This window comes from Pseudopodoces humilis, chromosome 2, assembly GCF_049639895.1.
Source record: "Pseudopodoces humilis isolate 2021_Gansu_Grassland_sample_001 chromosome 2, ASM4963989v1, whole genome shotgun sequence".
Classification (NCBI taxonomy): Eukaryota; Metazoa; Chordata; class Aves; order Passeriformes; family Paridae; genus Pseudopodoces; species Pseudopodoces humilis.
The window spans coordinates 86,218,068-86,235,989 of record NC_142201.1 but is presented as its reverse complement, the minus strand read 5'-3'; the positions used below and the strand labels follow the sequence as shown (position 1 = coordinate 86,235,989).

The 17,922-nt window shown below is 45.4% G+C and overlaps 1 protein-coding gene across 4 annotated transcripts in view; it reads left to right on the top strand.

Annotated features, from left to right (window-relative positions):
* TCAF2 (TRPM8 channel associated factor 2) overlaps positions 1–17,922 on the top strand; it is a 23,543-nt gene extending 5,621 nt beyond the window's left edge. The window contains exons 2-10 of one of the 4 annotated variants that reach the window (XM_014259752.2): positions 2,868–2,994; positions 3,787–4,416; positions 6,888–7,858; positions 8,097–8,261; positions 9,785–9,879; positions 10,883–11,096; positions 12,683–12,922; positions 14,787–15,124; positions 16,693–17,922. In XM_014259752.2, coding sequence (XP_014115227.2) covers positions 3,800–4,416; positions 6,888–7,858; positions 8,097–8,261; positions 9,785–9,879; positions 10,883–11,096; positions 12,683–12,922; positions 14,787–15,124; positions 16,693–16,953 — 2,901 coding nt within the window. In that variant the 5' untranslated portion in view covers positions 2,868–2,994; positions 3,787–3,799 and the 3' untranslated portion in view covers positions 16,954–17,922. The remainder of the gene's footprint in view (positions 1–2,867; positions 2,995–3,786; positions 4,417–6,887; positions 7,859–8,096; positions 8,262–9,784; positions 9,880–10,882; positions 11,097–12,682; positions 12,923–14,786; positions 15,125–16,692) is intronic. The other 3 variants (XM_088052213.1, XM_014259754.2, XM_088052214.1) reach the window with 3 other exon arrangements.

Genomic DNA, 17,922 nt, shown 5'->3' with positions numbered 1-17,922 from the left:
CACATCTACAAAGTCCAAATCTACCCTCTTTCAGTTTAAAATCTTGTTACTGATGAACAGAGAATGAAAATAAGTATTTTTGTCACTTCAGTAAATGCCAAACATCAACATTCCTCTCTTTGCTAAGTTTGTTGATAAACATGGGAAGAAGCAAGAATCCACCAATTCCTTACTGCTTACAGACTTTGCAGCATTCTTGATTCTTAGTTACTGTGCAGACAGCTAGATTGCAAATCTGAAAGAGAGGAAAGACTGGGAAACCCATGGACCCACCCTAATGAGGAAGAACAGCCAAATCACAAGAAATGGTGTGTCTTACTCACTTAGGCTGCCTGTGTTCTTAACAGGTGAGACATCTCAGTGCCTGCCTTGCCTCTTTGGTCCTATACCTCATAGATACGGCACAATCCCATGATTTTTACTCATGGAGGTCCTCCCATGTTTTGTATGGACCTTAAAGATTCACCTGAAAGTGACTGACCACTTAACACAGAAAATCTATTCCCGTATTCACCCTCAGAGATTGCCCAGATCCTCTGTCTCAAAGATACTCTTCCTGAGTGGACCAAAGGGTATTCTTTCCTTAGAATCATAACTCTTTTGCCTGTGTGTGATAGCTTTTGGACAGTAGATGATGGAATCTTTAAGTCTGCATTTAATGAAACCAGATTACCTTCCCATCACATTTTTGTCCCTTTTCCAGAGACAGAAGAAAGACTAGGATAGATTTAGTTATTTGGCAGGGTTTATAAATGTCTGCTCCAATACCTACTCTCACAGTATTCTCAGCTCTGCAGGGAGTAGGAACTCCCTGGAGGTGAGAGGTAGAAGGGGCAGGAAGGAAGACACGGAATTCTTTGTCTTATCTTCTCAAGACAAGAATCTTTGTCTTGAGATGCTGTCATGGAGAATTTTTGCTTCCACGTTAAGAGGGAAGGCAGCTAGGAGCCAAGATCTTCCTCTTCCTTCTGTGTGGGCCCAGGTCTACTGGTTGTTTCCTCCTAATTGATGTGAGAAACAGCCAGCTCAGTCTTCTGCAGCTTCCTTCAATTCTTGCTAGATATGTATGTTCTCTGTTCCTGCTGAGTTTTCTCCCTTCTCTCTTTAGAAAGAGGAGATCATCTATAGTTGTGTCTGCTCAGGATCTAATGTTTGCACTTTTTCTCTCCACTTTGAATTGCTTAATACAATTGAAATGGAAAAAATATTATTACATAGGAATTGGGAATTCTCTTACATGGTCACAACTGCTTTCAGTCAAGAGAGTTAAAATTCTTTCCAAAACAGCTACACCTTGTTCTGCATAAATGCCAGGGAGCAGGAATGTTCCTAGGTTGAGTGTAGGATGTTAGTTTTCAGGACCAGTGATAAGAAGAAAGGTGGGGGTAAGAAGTTTGCTGATCTTAAATCAAACCTAGTCCTATGTTTGTCCCCATGTAGAATAACTGAGGGACAATCCCAAATACAAGCACAAATACAGGCTGAGTGGCAAATTAATTGAGAACAGCCCTGCCAAGGAGGACTTGAGGGTGTTAGTTTGACCAGAAGTTCGACATGACCTGGCAATGTACATTCACAGCCTAGAAAACGAACCTTGCCCTGAGCTGCATCCAAAGCAGCATGAACAGCAGGGCAAGAGAGGGGTTTCTACCCCTCTGCTCTTGTTAGACCCTACTTGGAGTGATGGATCCAGCTCTGGGGTTCCTAGTATAAGGAAAACACAGACCTCTTAGAGCAAGTCAAGAGGAGGCCACCAAGATGCTCAGAGGGCTGGAGCACCTCTCCTATGGAGACAGGCTGAGAGAGCTGGGGTTGTTCAGCTTGGAGAAGGCTCCAGGGCCACCTAGGACCCCCTTCCAAGTACCTAAAGGGGGCTACAGGAGAGCTGGAGAGGGACTTCTTCTGAGGGCATGTAGTGACAGGACAAGGGATAATGGCTTGAAAGAGGGCAGGTTTAGATTAGATGTTAGGAAGAAATTGTCTACTGAGGATGGTAAGACACTGGCAGAGGTTGCCCAGATAAGCTGTGGATGCACCATCCCTGGAAGAGTTCAAGGCCAGGTTGAATGGAACTTTGAGCACCTGGTCTAGTGGAAGGAGTCCCTATCCGTGGCAAAAGGTTTGAAACTATATGTCCTTTAAAGTCCCTTCCAACCCAAACCATTCAGTAGTTCTGTGATTCTATCATTTAATATGAGTTGCTGAAACTATCTACCTGCTTTTCCTCTCCCCTGCACCATGGTTAGTGTGTCGGTATAGGTACATTAATATCAAATCCACAGAAACCATCAAAAAAACCTTCAGTATCTTCCAAGACTGTGTTACTACTTTGGTGCATGATTTGTAGTAAAACACCCTAAAATACTTAGATCTTGTATTTGTCTTTACAATGTAGGGCTTCTTCAAACCCAGGGACACAAAGCTGGGATTCAGACTAAGCCAGCAATCAAGCACTAGGTTACTGGTCAGCATAGGTTTTAACCTATGTTAATCAGCAGCTTTGACTCGTGAATCATACGCAAAACAATAGTGGAGTGCCATGACAGTTTTGGTGGAAAACAGCTTCCAGGCATGACCAGAGAGGATAAGCAATACTGTCATTGTAGATCATCTAGTCTTCTCCTGGACTTGCCATTTTCCTGTGTTTGGATGACAAGGGTTTGCTTTCAGGGTAGCCAGATATGAAGTGTTTGTGAAGCCTGGTGTTGGTGTGGAATGTTGCCAAGGGAAGGTCCACACCCCTTCAGAGCAGCTCCTTCCCTTGCTGTAGGTGTTGTGCTCAAAGTAAATCTTCTGAATCCTGAATTACATAAACTGGGTGGGACTGGGTCATACTCTCATACCTCAAAGCCTTCCTGTTTGCACAGCCACAGCTGCCCCAGCTCAGCAGAAGACAGCTTTGGGGAAAAGATGAGCCAGGCTTTCAAACCGAGGTAGCCTTAACGGAGACAGAGCACGTGTCACTCACAGACCACAAAGGGCTTGGCAGTCAAGGTCAGTGCACTCTCTTTACTTCATGGGTGGGAAAACAGACAAAACAAGGCTATGGGAAAGGGAAATTATTTTATTGAGATTGTGATTGTAAAACAGTTTGGATTAGGGAAGTAGGGCGTGAATCTCCTGTGCCCAGACATGCTCTCCTGGGTACTGTGTGCTTCAAATTGACAGTTACTGCAGGGAAGCTGGTCATCTCCATCATTTTTGCTGACTCTCCCTCACAGCACCTCCTAATACTAAGCACAGGCATATAGTACCTAAATGGAGGTAGAAAAGTGCAACTTTGGAATATCATGTTGCAGCAACAGCATGTAGCTCTGTACATATCCAATTAGGAGCTAAAATGTGGACATTGTGTTGATACAGTCTTTTCATTTTCTGGCTGTTGCTGTGTAAACCACCTCTACCATACAAGTTCCTAGTAGACTTCCTGGAGCCTCGGGCACTCTCCCTCTTCAAATAAATTGTTAATGGGAAAGTGAATACCTTTATTTCCCTCTTTTCTTCCATGGTGTATAGGAGAATTTATTGAAACAGTCACTTTGTCTCCAAAATCATGGTATACTTGTCACTTCTATTTAAATAGTGTGATAACAAAGCTAAACAAGGAAACAAACAACCAAAACAACAAACCAACCAAATCCCAAAAAAAGCTGTATCCACAAATCTGAGTCCTCTTTGTTTGGAGTTCCTGCTAGGCAACAACAAAAAAATTGCTCTTTGGGGTTGCTACAGCTGTTCCTTATTGCTGAACTATCTTGTATGGATGTTGTTCTCTCCACCACACAGGAGTGTCCTGGAGATGAAACCCTGCGCCACTTACGAGCTGTTAGTGGATGGTGTTGGGACATGGGACTTCACTGGAGGTTTTGTTCCCTGTGAGCTGCTCCTTGTTGGAGAAGATGCCTACCCTGTGCTCCTGAGCGCTAAGAAGCAGGTCCTGATTGCTGTTTCACAGTATGGGAAGGGCCGGATGGTGGTTGTTTCCCATGAAGGAATCCTGAAGGGCCCCAAGTTCTCTCAGTTCCTCAGAAATGCCGTGGAGTGGCTCAAGCCTTGCCCGGAGGCTCTGGTTGGGGTTCATCCTCGTCTGGATTCCCTGTCCCAGGTGCTGCTTGGGGCTGGCACCCGAGTGCAGGTGGGGGCAGAGCCCAGCCCATCCATGGGGGTGTTCTGTATGGATGCCTATGACAGCTCCCAGGCCAAAGGCGTCGTTGACTTTGTCAAAGGGGGTGGAGGGCTTCTTGTTGGAGGCCAAGCCTGGTATTGGGCAAGTCGACACGGCAAGGAGAAGGTGCTGTTCGAATTCCCTGGGAACCAGGTGACCAGTGTGGCTGGCGTGTACTTCACAGGAAACACAGTGGAAAAAGGCATCTTCAAAGTCGCCAAGAAGATTCCCAAGATCCCTTTAGTTGTGCCGTGAGTACCTGAATTACCCTCTCTTTAAACCACCGACCAGGTTATGTGGGTGAGTTGTTTATAGAAGATTTGGGAGGTGAGAAGTGAGAAGTGAGGGTGATGGGGTTCTTTAATAACCAGGATGGAATTGTTCCATTCCAATTTGAACAGGACCATTCCCATTTTTTGCAATTCGATAGAATGCTGTCTTCAGCTGCTTCCAGCGCAGCAGGACCAGGCCCAGGGAATCCATTCTAAGAGAAGGAAATGAGAGGAGCCATATTTTAGAGCAGCATGCCTGATCAACTGTACCTGAGTGAAATGCAGCAAAACAGGAACTCCTCTCCCTCTCCTCACACATCTCTACATTCAGGGCAACTTTCCCACAGCTGAAAACCAGGTTGGAGATGAAGCAGCTCTCTGGGCCGGGCTCTGGCTGACAGCTGCTAAACCTGTTTAGCCTGTTCCTTGCAGGAATTTGCTTCTGTGGGTAAACCCCTGGAGCTGGCCAGAGCTGAGGCTGGGTGCGTCTTCCCTTCTCAGCTTCTGACACAGGCTGTGGGCAAGTAATCTCAGTACTCCCCATTTGTTTGGGATTCCAGCCTGGCTCTTTGTGTTCTGGATTATCAGGTGTAAAACTCAGGGCTGTTATGACTTATATTGCACAACTGACCAGGCATTGGAGTCCTGGATGTTGCCCTGCTGTCTTCCTCCCCTTGCCAGTGGCTATACCAGGCTCTTTCTCCTGTCACTTTCTGCTAAGTTACATAAGGCACAGCAGGTTCTCCAAGGAGCATTAGTGCTGCTGCACTTCCTCTGTGTGGCAGCTTCATTTCTCTGTAGTGACAGCCACAGCAATTATGGTATAATTCCCTGCAAGGCTTTCCTTCACAGCTTTTTCCTTGTGGATATAGAATACTAAAGGTCTAATATTTTCAAACAATTAATGAATTTGATACTTTTTGTTTGTTTTCCAGTAAAGGTAGTAGAGACCTCTGCTGTTTAATTCAGTGAAATGCTTAGGGCACAGCTAACAAATCAGGTTGCCTAATTAAAATTTGCTGGTTGCTTCTTGTCACTGTCTGCACTGCACAGGCATGTTCCCACTGCTCCATTCACAGGGCGTAGAAGAGGGCAAGGAGTGGGGAATTCAGAAGAGAAAAATCACATCACAATTAACAAGACTTCAAGTGGTAACTCAGGGTGGATTACACCTTATTTAGGTTGTTTTTCTGGGGATTTTGTTTGAATCCAGAGCCGCAGAGAAATTTAGATCTCAAATTTCTGTGTAACACAATTCTACATCTGGATCTTCCTGCCAGATTTGTGTGCAGAGAATCAGGCTTCAGTCTGAGACAGGGACAGTGCCATATGCCTGGGCACATGCTCTGTGTGACAAAGGATCTCAGTAAAGTAATAACCAAAGAAGAGCTGCAGATTTAATTCCTGTCCTACAGGGGTGAAGAAGGGCAGCATCATTTTTTCTCACTGAGTTGGCAGCAATGGCCATTTAACAACAGATCCTTCACAGGTGTTGGGGGAAAACTATTTGGCAGAACGAGAGGAAAGTATACACAAAGCAAATGAGAGTAATTCAGCATGTCTTTCTCCACAGTGACATATAGGAGTTACATGGAAATAGCAGAGATAAGAGAGCCTTGCACAGCCTAATCTCTTTTTATTGTGGAGACTAACAATGTGAGGTAACGTGAGGTGTATGTGTTAAGGCTCTAATTCAATTTCAAGTCACTCACTATTTGTCTAGCTGTGTGTCTGCCTGTCTGTGTAGCCCCCTCTGTCCTAGCACTCCTTTCTTCAGTTCTCAACAGTGGCAGAGCTTAGGGAAAGGCACAGGAATGTTTTGGACTTGCCTAGTTTGTAAAGGCTAGGGTGTGGCAAATAGAGAAAGTTTCTCTTAAAGGAGATATGCCAATTCCCACATTATGTGCAGTTTAAATCTACAGTTTAAGAAACTATGAAGGGTCTGATTTTTGAGTTTCTGCAATGTATTTAGGTTTTCAAGTCATTCTTCAAAGACAGAGGTCTAGAAGCTTCCTTTTGACCTAGGAAGCTTCCTTTTAACCATTCCATTTTCTTAATGAGGGCTGAGATTCATACAGATTTGTTTGGCTGTAAGAACTGAGGCTTTAAAAGGAGAGAAATGAGGCATTGATGGATTTTTTTATTTTTTATTTTTTTAATGAGAGAACTGACAGCATGATGTCCTGGGATGAAGGAGAAAGAAGAGGCAAGGATGTCCACTGAGAATAGCTCAGTTGGTTAGAACATGGTGGTGCTACTAATAGTGTCAAGGAGGTGGGTTTGATCCCTGTATGGGCCACTCGCTTAAGAACTGGACTCAGTGATCCTTCCAGCTCAGAATATTCTGTGAAATCAAGAAAAGAACTCCTTAAGTTTCAGCTATGACACCAGTCATTTTGCACCAAGGATTCTGGGCTGGGGGCTAACCTGGAGCTCTCTTGGTTCTGCAGGCACCAGGCCAACCTGAGCCTTGATGCCGAATTTCTCCTGCGTGGTGTGTCGGAGCTGGATTTGGTGACGGGGGGCATGCCCTCCACCTTGCTGGTGCATGGAGCCCTCTCCTTCCCACTGTGCCTGGACAGCTCCCAGCGCTGCCTCTTGGCTGCCGCACGCTACGGCCGTGGCCGTGTGGTGGTGGCAACCCACGAGAGCCAACTCTTCTCCCCAAAGCTGGCCAGGTTCCTGCTCAATGCTGTCTCCTGGCTGGATGCCGGGAGGAAGGGGCTGGTGGGGGTGGATCCCAGCCTGAAAAAGCTGTGTAGCCTCCTGTCTCAGGCAGAGGTGAAGTCGCAGCTGTCACAGCTGGCAGGTGACATCAGCGTGTACTGCTGCACCTCTTATGGTGACAGAGAAGCCGAGAGAATCCACGCTTTCGTTGCAGAGGGAGGCGGCCTGCTGGTGGGGGGCCAGGCCTGGTACTGGGCTTCCCAGAACTGTGGAAAAGCTGCTGTGGCAGAATATCCTGGCAACAGGATCCTGAATCGCTTTGGGCTGAGCATCCTGGGGCAGAGTGGCCAGGCAGCCAAGTACCTGCCCGTGGGGCCAGGGGAGCACTACCACTTCCGCAGGGCGCTCCTGCTCTTCAGCACGCAGCTGCAGGGGCACCAGGAGCTCACGGAGCCCCTGAAGGGCTGGCTGCCCCCTCTGGCGCAGGACTGCGCTGCCTTCCTGCACATCCCAGCCCATGACTGCCCGGCATACGCCTCGCTCCACCGCATCCTGACCAAAGTGCTCAAGAGGACTGGGATCCCGCAGGTCAGCAGGCACTGCCCGGTCAAGAGCAACTCCAAAGAGGCAGTGCTCCTCTGCATGGCGACCGAGCTGTCCCTCACCATGACAGACAGTGCGGCCCTCGTGCAGAAATCTGCTGCTGGGGCCTGTGGCCTCCCTGTCACTGTGGAAATCGATGGCACAAACCCAGGTGAGCAGTTATCTTGCTTCCTCTCAAGCCATCCTGTTGCTGGGATCAGTGGGGTGCCCTGCCCTCAGTGTGCCTGTGTCTGTGTGCCTGAACATGGACACAGATGTGTAATTTCACCATGGGCTTGAGAGGAGACTGAGCTCAGTGCAGTGGCAGACAGGCTCCTTTTGTGGCCAGCCCTGACCTCAGCACCTGAAACACCCCATGGAAATCCTGCTTCCTCCCTCTTGGTGCGCAGGCACTATCAGGAGAAGAACCCCCAACTTGTGGTACCACAGGACACTTGCATGGCACAATGGTTTTGGCAAGAAAGCTTCTTTGAGAAACCCTGGACTCTACACTGCAGGTTGCTGTTCCCATAGTTGTTCTGATACAGCTATCTATGGAGTCATCCTACAAAGAGGTGGGAGTTAGAAATGAAAGGTTTATTTGTTATCTAGGTAATTTCAGCCTGAGTTATATCACAGTCCCACAGCTTGGTGTATCAGCACAATGGAGGGAAGGGTTTTGAGGGTGAAAATGAGAAGCTGGAAGTATAGTGGGAACTTCTTGGGCTGACACCACCACTGAAGCCAAAGTATTGGGTAAATACACCATAAATTATTTGTCTAAGCTTAGGTCTTGTATCTGTACCAACTTGCTGAGGATCCTGCTCACAACTGATATTTTTAACTCCAAGTTAAATTCCATTAGTAACTTTTATCCCCTGGACAGTTTTTTTTGGTCTTAGCATATGATTTAGAGGAGTTGTTTCCAAATTGTTCTAATGAGATAAAGGAGGCTGTTCTGGAATGGCAAGGTCTGAGTGCAGTGGCTGTGCAGAGAGAAAAGTTGTAGAATAACTTCTTACTGGTTTTAGCACGAATGAGTCAAGACAAAAGCAGAAAATACTCAGAATTTGTGTCATTTCACATAAAAAAAAGAAAAAAGAAAGAAGAGCTAGCAAACCCTGAGCACCATTTCAAAACTGCCTTTGGTGCAAATTCAGCAAAACTGAGATGAACTGGTAACACACTGTGATATACTCTCATTTGTGTTTTCCCCTGGATTAGGTTTTCCTTGACAAAACTGGTTCTGCTTTCTTGGATGACAGGAAAGGTTGTAAGTTGGGTGCTTAATCACAGTTCAGCTCTTTCTAGGACTTCCGGTGTTTGGATTGAAATATGCCTAAGTAAACTTTATGTCAGAACTAGGGAGTGGAGTCTGCCTGATCAGTAAAGCAGAGATGGATCAGTTTTGCACTGTAAATTCTGTAAGTTGCAAGTATTTAAAGAGATTTATGCTGAGGAGACTTGCATTTCCATGGGAAGACTGTTTAGAAACATGCTGAATTGTAGTGGTACGTACCCTTCTTACAGGTACACCTAGCACAGAATGGTTTCTTGAGGCTTTCTCATCATTTCAGTCAGCTAGAAATGACAATTCCTGTGGGCTCCGGTTTTTGCTGGACCAGACACTAAGGAAAAATGCGATGCCACTGTCAGTCTATTATTTGGGAAAAGTTTTATGACCATTACAGCTTCAATCGTGTAATCCCATCGTAGATGGCACCTCTTACGAGGTCTTTAGGATAAGAGGATCTGAGCATAGGAGGTGTTGGGGGTTTTGGCTTCTTTTTTTTTTTTTCCTTCTCATTTTTAGGAGATACTACTAAGCACATTTAAGCTTGGTGTTTCCAGAAGTGTGAATCTGGATGGGCTTGCTTGCTAATGGTGTGATGATTATGTTCATCTCTTTGAAACTGTATTTCTGACAAGGTGGGTAAATGTGAGTGTAGAGCAGGAGAATGGTTCTGTGAGTGTAGAGCAGGAGAAAAGGAAAGGATGGAAGATTATTCTCCTACTGCAACTTGAAATCTTCAGGACCTGTAATGGTCTGGACAAAGAAGTACTTGACTGTTCAGGACTGTGTTCTCTTACATTTTAGGAAAGACAGCCTGGAGGAGCACAGGGCTCTATCTCCCTGAAGGGCACACAGCAGTAATAATGTGCCCTTGTCTGGTGGTCGGTGCTGGTCTGAAGGTAAACTCTCTCTGCTTGGCTTACACCGGTGTATTTGTCGGGTGAGCACTCAAAAATAGCACAGGGAAGGGTTTTCTCCTTAATGGCTTGTTCTGCCTTTCCTACTGCTCTTTCCTACTGCTGCCACCCTGTGGCACTTTAAATGCTTTGTCATCATTTCTTCACCTTGTGTCCTCACACTTTTCTTTTGCATTCCTCCCATTCTGTGTGCTGGTGGGATAATTGAGTGTGGCTGCTGCTTGAGGGCTGTTGGTTTTTGTTCTGCTGTGGTGCAAAAAAACCTGATCAAGGTGATTTTCAGGTCCAAGTACTTGGGCCCTTCTATGAACCAAACTTGATTCCATCTCTCCAGATCTCTCATAAATTCTTTTGGCAGTGCTGTCACTACTGCTCATGTAGATGAGTCCAGATGAGATAGGCACTGTTACTTGGGATCCTGTTCTCTGCAAAATACAACAGAAGCAAATGCTTACCTGCTTGGATATTTTTTGCAGTGACCTCCCTGCAGCTGAAATGCGAAGTTAACCCAGGTGCTTCTGTCTGATCCTGCAGCCACGTGCTGTCTGTTTTATTATAAGAACTCTAAGGAAGAGGCACAATAAAAGAAGCCAGTCATGACCATATCTCTCCAAATCATGTTATAGGAGGTGACTCTGATGCTGGTGAAGGGTGGAGGAATGATCAGTGCAAGTGCAGTGCAGTGGAAGAAGTCGCTGCAGTACTCTGACATGCTGGTGAAGGATGCAGTTGGGCCAGGAATACTGGGAGTAGAGCTCCCAGGGACAGCATGAACTTCTTTTTCCTTTTTTTTTTTTTTCTATATTTACTGCCTCTGGTCACCACAGGCTGAAAACTGGAACTAGGCTGGAGTCAGATGGCTGCTTCTATGTACGTGCTCAGCAGGGACAGTGCTGCAGTGGAGAGCTCAGTGGGTGTTGAGGTCAGTCTGCCAGGTCACACTGACACACCTTTGACCAGCTGTTCCTACATTTCTGCTTGCCAGGTGCAGGTTGGGTGTCACACAGATGACCTCTCTAAAGCCAAGGAGCTGAAACGGGCACCAGTGGTAATACGCACCTGTGATGTTGCCTGCCAGGAACAATCCATTTCCTGCCTCTGGGGTGGCCTCATTTACATCATAGTACCAGCAAAGAGTGTCCTGGGGAACGTGCCCATCACGGTAGAAGGGGCAGTCAGAGCTCCTTTCTTCAAGCTTGGTAGGTTTGTTTACCTTGATGCTTTTTGCTTGAGGGCTGCTCACAGATGTCGATGTCCCAGTGACTAAAAGGAAAGATGGTCCTGTGCTTAGGAAGGTCTTAGAAATGCTTGGATTTAGGAATACCCAGATTTATATTCCTTACTATGTTGTCTTCTGGGATTCCCATTTTTCTACTAATTTTTAAGAAGAGTGGAAGGGAGGTCCCCAGGAATCACCAACCTGTCAGCCTCAGCTCTTTTCCCAGAAGATCATGGAACAAACCCTCCTAGATGCTGTGCTAAAGCATGTGGAGAACAGGGAGGTGATTTGGAACAGCCAACATAGCTTCACCAAGGGCAAGCCCAAGAAAGATGGGGACAAACCCTTTAGCAGGACCTGTTGCAGTAGGACAAGGGGCAATGATTTTAAACTAAAAGATGATTGATTCAGACTATGTATAAGGAAGAAGTTTTTTACAATGAGGATGGTGGAACACTGAAACAACATCACAAGAGGTGATGGATGCTTCATTCCTGAAAACATTCAAGGTCAAATTGGGCAAGGTTCTGAGCAATCTGATCTAGCTGAAGATGTCCCCTCTGCTCATAGCAAGAGGGTTGAAACAGATGACCTTTAAGATCCCTTCCATCCAAATTATTCTCCAATTCTGTTAATCTCTGCTTCTGGGTAAGTCACTTAGGCACTCTGAGCCTGCTATGTGGCTGGGAGTAGGTGAAAGAGCTTTCACAAAATGGGCAGGGTTTGTTCACACCAACATTCCTTGGAGGCTGGAGTTGTTATTTCTGATGGAAACCGTTATGCTGAGGAGAGGGAGACTGATCTCTGCCACGGCAAAGCATGCTTTTGCTCTGCCTGCTTTACTGTGCCCTCATATGGCCATCTCTAGATCCTACAAGACATCTCTGGTGAATTTCCTGTGTTTCCACACAGTCTTCTCTCTTCTCTCTGTTCTGTTCTGTTCTGTTCTGTTCTGTTCTGTTCTGTTCTCTTCTCTTCTCTTCTCTTCTCTTCTCTTCTCTTCTCTTCTCTTCTCTTCTCTTCTCTTCTCTTCTCTTCTCCTCTCTTCTCTTCTCTTCTCTTCTCTCTTCTCTCTGTTCTGTTCTGTTCTGTTCTGTTCTGTTCTGTTCTGTTCTCTTCTCTTCTCTTCTCTTCTCTTCTCTTCTCTTCTCTTCTCTTCTCTTCTCTTCTCTCTCTTCCTCCAATTTCTTCTTGCTGTCTCTCAAACTGAACAGAACCAGCATTGTTATGTGAAACAACAACTCTGCTGGACAAAAATAAATGAGACACGAGAGAAACTTGATGTTTCTTTTGTTCTCTGATACGAAACAGGGATCTATTCTTGCTATGCTACTCTGTTATGTGCCAGTCCTTTTCTGTTTCCTACCTATTAATGAGCCTGAGGAAGCTTCCCAAGAACAGATCAAGGACTGGCTCTGTAACAGCCAGCACCTACAGTCATACAACTACCACATACTGCTTTCCAAGAAATTTTCATGACCTGGTCACTTTGTCTGAGCTTCATCTCTATGAGCATGCTCAGAAGTCAGAATTGCCTTTATCTGATTTTCTGTGTTGTTGCTGTAGGGGAGACTTGTGAAAGGCAGTGGGAGGCCTGTATCCGGCACTACCCTGCTCCCTGGGCAGAGCTTGCTGTTGAGAATCTCATCCTGACGGTGCCTTCTGACAGCATCCGCCACATGGAGAACCCACGGCCGCTGCTGACCCTGTGGAACGAGATCATGGTGGCGATAAGCAAGTTGGCAGCCGTACCAGCAAAATTCCCAAGGCCAGAGAGGATTGTAACAGATGTCCAGATCTCATGTGGTAGGTACATTGCCATATGGCCTTCTCCAGGGCTAAGAGGCAAGTGGTCTCTAGCAGCAGTGTCTGTTCCTTCAAGGTTATTTTGCTGAAACCAGACTGGGAACATATGTGAGGTGTTAAATGACTGTGACCCTTGCATAATTGTGAGCTACTCCGATGAGGTGGAAATGTGGTAAGGCAGGGTTTGAAAAACACGTGGATCTTTCCAGATGCCTCCCTGCTCTCAGAACTGGTGTTGTCTCCTTAGCTGTTCTCCTGTTGGGGTGTGTTAAGATGCAGAGTTGCTGACTGCAGTGGCTTTAGCTCACATGTAGTTATTCATTCCCCCTCCTGAATGCACTTAGAGTCAGTGCAGCTGGGAAGCAGTGACCTGATTTCTATTTTTTCTTTGGCTCAGCCACGGGACTGTTCTCATGTGTTCAGTGACAACTTTTAAACCTCTGTTTTAAACCAGCCTATTTGCTGGAGGTGGGCTCCACAAAGGTTATTGTGGGCAAAGGTTAGCCAGAAAAGATGTGTGCCTGGGATGATGACTGTGGAAGCAGATCCAGTATTTCTGTCAAAGCCCAGGAGTGTGTATTTTTGCAGCTGATGCTCCCCCACTCCAGCTTTTCCAGTTACAAACTGAGTGCCTTCAGTCAAGAATGAAATTATATAGTAAACATGGAACTTTGCAATAAAAATTTTTCCCGGTTGTTTTTCAATATAAACTGGTTAAATTCATCATCCCACAACGAGGCAAGGGCTTGGTCTGAAACATCATGCCTTAAACTTCTGCTAAGCTACAGTGGAAAGAATTTGTGGCACATCTTGGGAGTGTTAGGTTCTGCTGTGGTGAGCAAATGCCGGTTAAAAATATCATAGCTTACAGACATAATATTTCTTTTGTCTTGGGTGGACTAAATGGTTTTGCTCTTATTTCTGGATCTGAACTTTTTGGGTGCTAGTGGTTGCTAATTGCATATATCCCTCTTACTAAAAAAGAAGAAGCTTAAAATCTTCACTAGTTCCTGCAGAAACTAGTTCCAGGCCATTCACATTGATGTTGACTAGTTCCTGCAGGAAGGGGATTGCCATTCCTGTTCATTCACCAGGCTCCCTCTGTGCAAAGGGCTGCTTATCCTCTGCTACAACAGGTGTTTGAATTTGGGGGCATTGCTCTTGCATGAAGTTTTGGGAATCTTCAAGGAGGACCAGCTAGGGAAGAAGACATGAAGGAGGCATACGTAAAATCCCTTGCAGTGCACGTTTCTTTCCTAGCAACCTGCTGGGAAGTTGTTTATGGAATAGCCATCCTGCAAGGTTAAGAACAGGTTTAAGTATGATAGGCTTTGTAGCCCTTAAGCATGACAAACTGTGTTTTCCGTGTGTTTCATCCACACCAGTGACCACTGGAGTGCAGGCCTGCAGTATCCACACTCTACACAGGAGCACTCAAGGAGTGCCATGGTGCTGAATCACATTATTGCACAGTTGGTGCATGTGCTCAGCCTGTGGGAGTTTGGGTGTGTTCTGGGCAATGGTCAGGCTTTTCTCCTCATCCTAACGCCTCAACCTCAGTCCAACCATGAGTGTACATTTATATATAAAAAGGGAAAGCAGGCAGAACTGCACTTAACTGATGGTTCAGTCCTACATTTACTTGTTTGACTATTGTAAGGGTGACTATCTTTTGCCGTGAAACTTGATTTATTTCCTTACGTCACACTGGGAAAAGCTGGTCATTCATGGTAATTTAAAAAGTGTTATTTATGAGATGGAGGAAAGGCACTAGAGAAATGAAAAATATACCATAATCATTTATGTCTAAGAAGCACTGAGGTGAGCACTTAATGTCATGTGTTGTTACCTGTTTCTCCTGCAGGCTGGATGCATGCTGGCTACCCCATCATGGGCCACCTGGATTCAGTGAAGGAGATGTTAGATGTGAAGCACATTCAAACTGCTGGTCTTTGGGGTCCCATCCATGAGCTGGGACACAATCAACAGCAGCAGGCATGGGAGTTTCCTCCTCACACCACAGAGGCCACATGTAACCTCTGGTCTGTCTATGTTCATGAGGAGGTGCTGGGCATTCCCAGGCATCAGGCCCATCAGGCACTCAGGCCACAGTGCCGGAAGGAAAGGATAAAAGAGTATCTGAAGAAAGGTGCTCAGCTAAAGGACTGGAACGTGTGGACTGCTCTGGAGACATACCTGCAGGTAACAGGGAAAAGTGTGTGTGTGTTCTTAGTGCAGTCACTGAAGCCTGTGTCAGAGGGATGTCTGCAGCCTGGTGACTGTAGCTGTGTAACCTTGTAAGTGTTTGATTACTGTCAGGGTTTATCTTGGGCCCAGAAAGCACCTGAGAGGTAAACAGGCAGAGTGCCTAAAGTTGATGGCTCCTGAAAACCTTCCTTTGCCAGACTTGGGCTTAGCCACTCAGGGAGGTAGCTCAGTGCAACATACTAATCTTTCTCCCTGGAAGAGAAAGAGGAACTGCTGCTTGTTATACAACATGGGAAAAGGAGGATCAAACTTGGGCACAGCTCTTTAATCCACAGCAGATTTCCTGTGGGACAGTGGGCTTGTTGTCAAAAAACTTTGGCACTGTAAAAGTGCCAAAAAGTGCACTGTCTAGAAGAGCCGGGCTTTGAAAAGTCTCCTGGTGAGTTACATGGCCTTGTAAAAAACTGACAGAGAGGAGGGTGTTCATATCCAGTGCACTGAGTGGAGCCAGTGTAGTCCATCAAGTGGCAAGAGGATGGGCTCAGCCTATCCTCCTGCACAAAGAGCTGGATCTCTCACTGTGGTTGAGACTAAAACATGAACCCTGTCCTAGATTAAAGTGCATTCTCTCGGGAAGCGTGCAAGAGAGATTTCCTCCTTTCCCTTAATCCTCCTAGAAACTATTAGCCTAATGGAAAAAAGCACTCAACCTGATTTTAACTGGGGACTGCAAAGCAGATGTCCATTATGATGGCTTAAGGTACTGACTGTTGTGAGATGAGTATTCCTCAGCTTCCTTGTCTGAGAGCTCTCACATTTTATATGAGGAAAGGAATATTTACTGGAGTATTGATCCTGACTTTTCCACATCCCAGAGAAGCATCTGAATTGTCAAGCTGAAGAGTCATCCTCTGTGGTTTTTTGGTGCAACGAATAATAAAATATTTATACAGAGTGGAACAGTTTTAGGAGGAGATATTTTCCCACAGTACCTTACCAGTTTGGCCACTGCCTCACTGCCTCACCCACACTTGTAGGCCGGGATGTCTCATCTCCTGTTTGGTTACTAACAGGACTGCTGGAATAAATGTGGCATGAAAGAACAGTTCTAATTCTGCAGCAGCAGTTTTTCTGTTTGAACTCCTTTTGTTCTTATTCTTAGGCCAAGCATGTCCTGTTCATAATTTCTCCTCATTTTCTCAACACTCCTTGAGCTCCTGTGCTCCTTCTTTCTGGCTATCCTATCAGTGTCCCTCCCCTCTGATACTGTTTTCACTGTCTTTAAAGCAGCAGCTTATATAATAGGTTGCTGACACTTCTGCCTACTCCCAATGTATCTTTGATCTCTGTTTGTTTTGGGAGATCAGTATAATGGAGGTATTTTTCTGTACGTTAGTGCTGTTAGTTATGCTCTGAAGCCTGAAAGTTGGGTGCTTTCATCTAAATTTACATTCATTCTATAAGACACTGCAGAGACCTGTGGAATTTTCTATTGTGTGTACAGGAATAACGTCAGTGAAATGATAGCTTAATTGTTTGTACACTAAATTATTTTTCATCAGTTGCAGGAAGGGTTTGGTTGGGACCCCTTCACCCACCTCTTCTCTGACTACCAGAAGATATCCAAAATCCCAAAAGACAACAGTTCTAAGATGAACTTGTGGGCACAGAAGTTTTCTCAGCAGGTGAATAAGAATTTGGCTCCGTTCTTTACAGCCTGGGGATGGCCTATCAAGAAAGAGCTGTCTATGGAACTGTCCTCTCTACCCACCTGGGAACAGGATCCAATGAGATCCTATAGTCCGCAAAGGAAAACGATGTAAATCTTTGTTCTCATACTAGCTATGAGAGCTATCTTTTTATGTGCTACATGATAGCTCACTATGTGCTTGGATTTATGCTGGATTTTTGAGCTTCTTGATGCCAGTGGAGGCCAATGCCAACAAAAATTCAACAGGGATCAGCAGATCAGCAACCACCTAAGCTATCTTCTGAAGGGTTAAATAATCAATGAGCTTTGTTCTGGGTTCTTCACCTCAGGAAGAATGCAATTCTCCATTGATTTACTTCCTATAGAACTTTTCTCTGATGAAATGGAAGTTTTCTGGGTGGAGCATTCCCTCAACCAGTTTCAAGGACTTTACCATGGGAATAGAGATCTTGAAAGCAAATAGTAGCCTCTGCAATGTTGTATTCTTAAGTTATAATCTCAGTAACATGGGATTTTCACAATTGTTTCTGTTACCCTAAAATCCCTAATTGTTAATTCCTCTAATTATGCAGAACTTCCACACCTGTTGTGAAAGTGGCCTTATAATGCTTATAAACATACTATGTAATGCATAGTTGATATTGAAATACTGTAGATTTCTTCCTCCATTCTATAACTCTGTGATCCAACGCCCATCTTTATGTGAACAAGTCAATTACAAGTTGGAGCTGTCCTCAACCAGAGCCTGACAGCAAGATACATGCCAATGAAGATGAGAGAGTGGAAACAGGGAGGTGATTTGACAGTAGTCAGTAATGGTTTAATGTGTGGACACATCAAAGGTTAAAGACAGGCACTGACCTGACAGCCTGAGGGAGCAGCGAGAAAGAAGACAACAGTTCATCAAGACAGAGGACCAGCCTTTCCAAGGTGCAACAAAAGTTCATGTTAATCCCAGCTCTTTCATAATTGCTCAGCTATTATGGGTTCTGGCAAGCATGTTAATGCTTAGCCTCAGATCTCACTAGTCCCAGCCTATTCCTTATGTATCAGTAATAAATAAAATCACTGTAGACTTGCA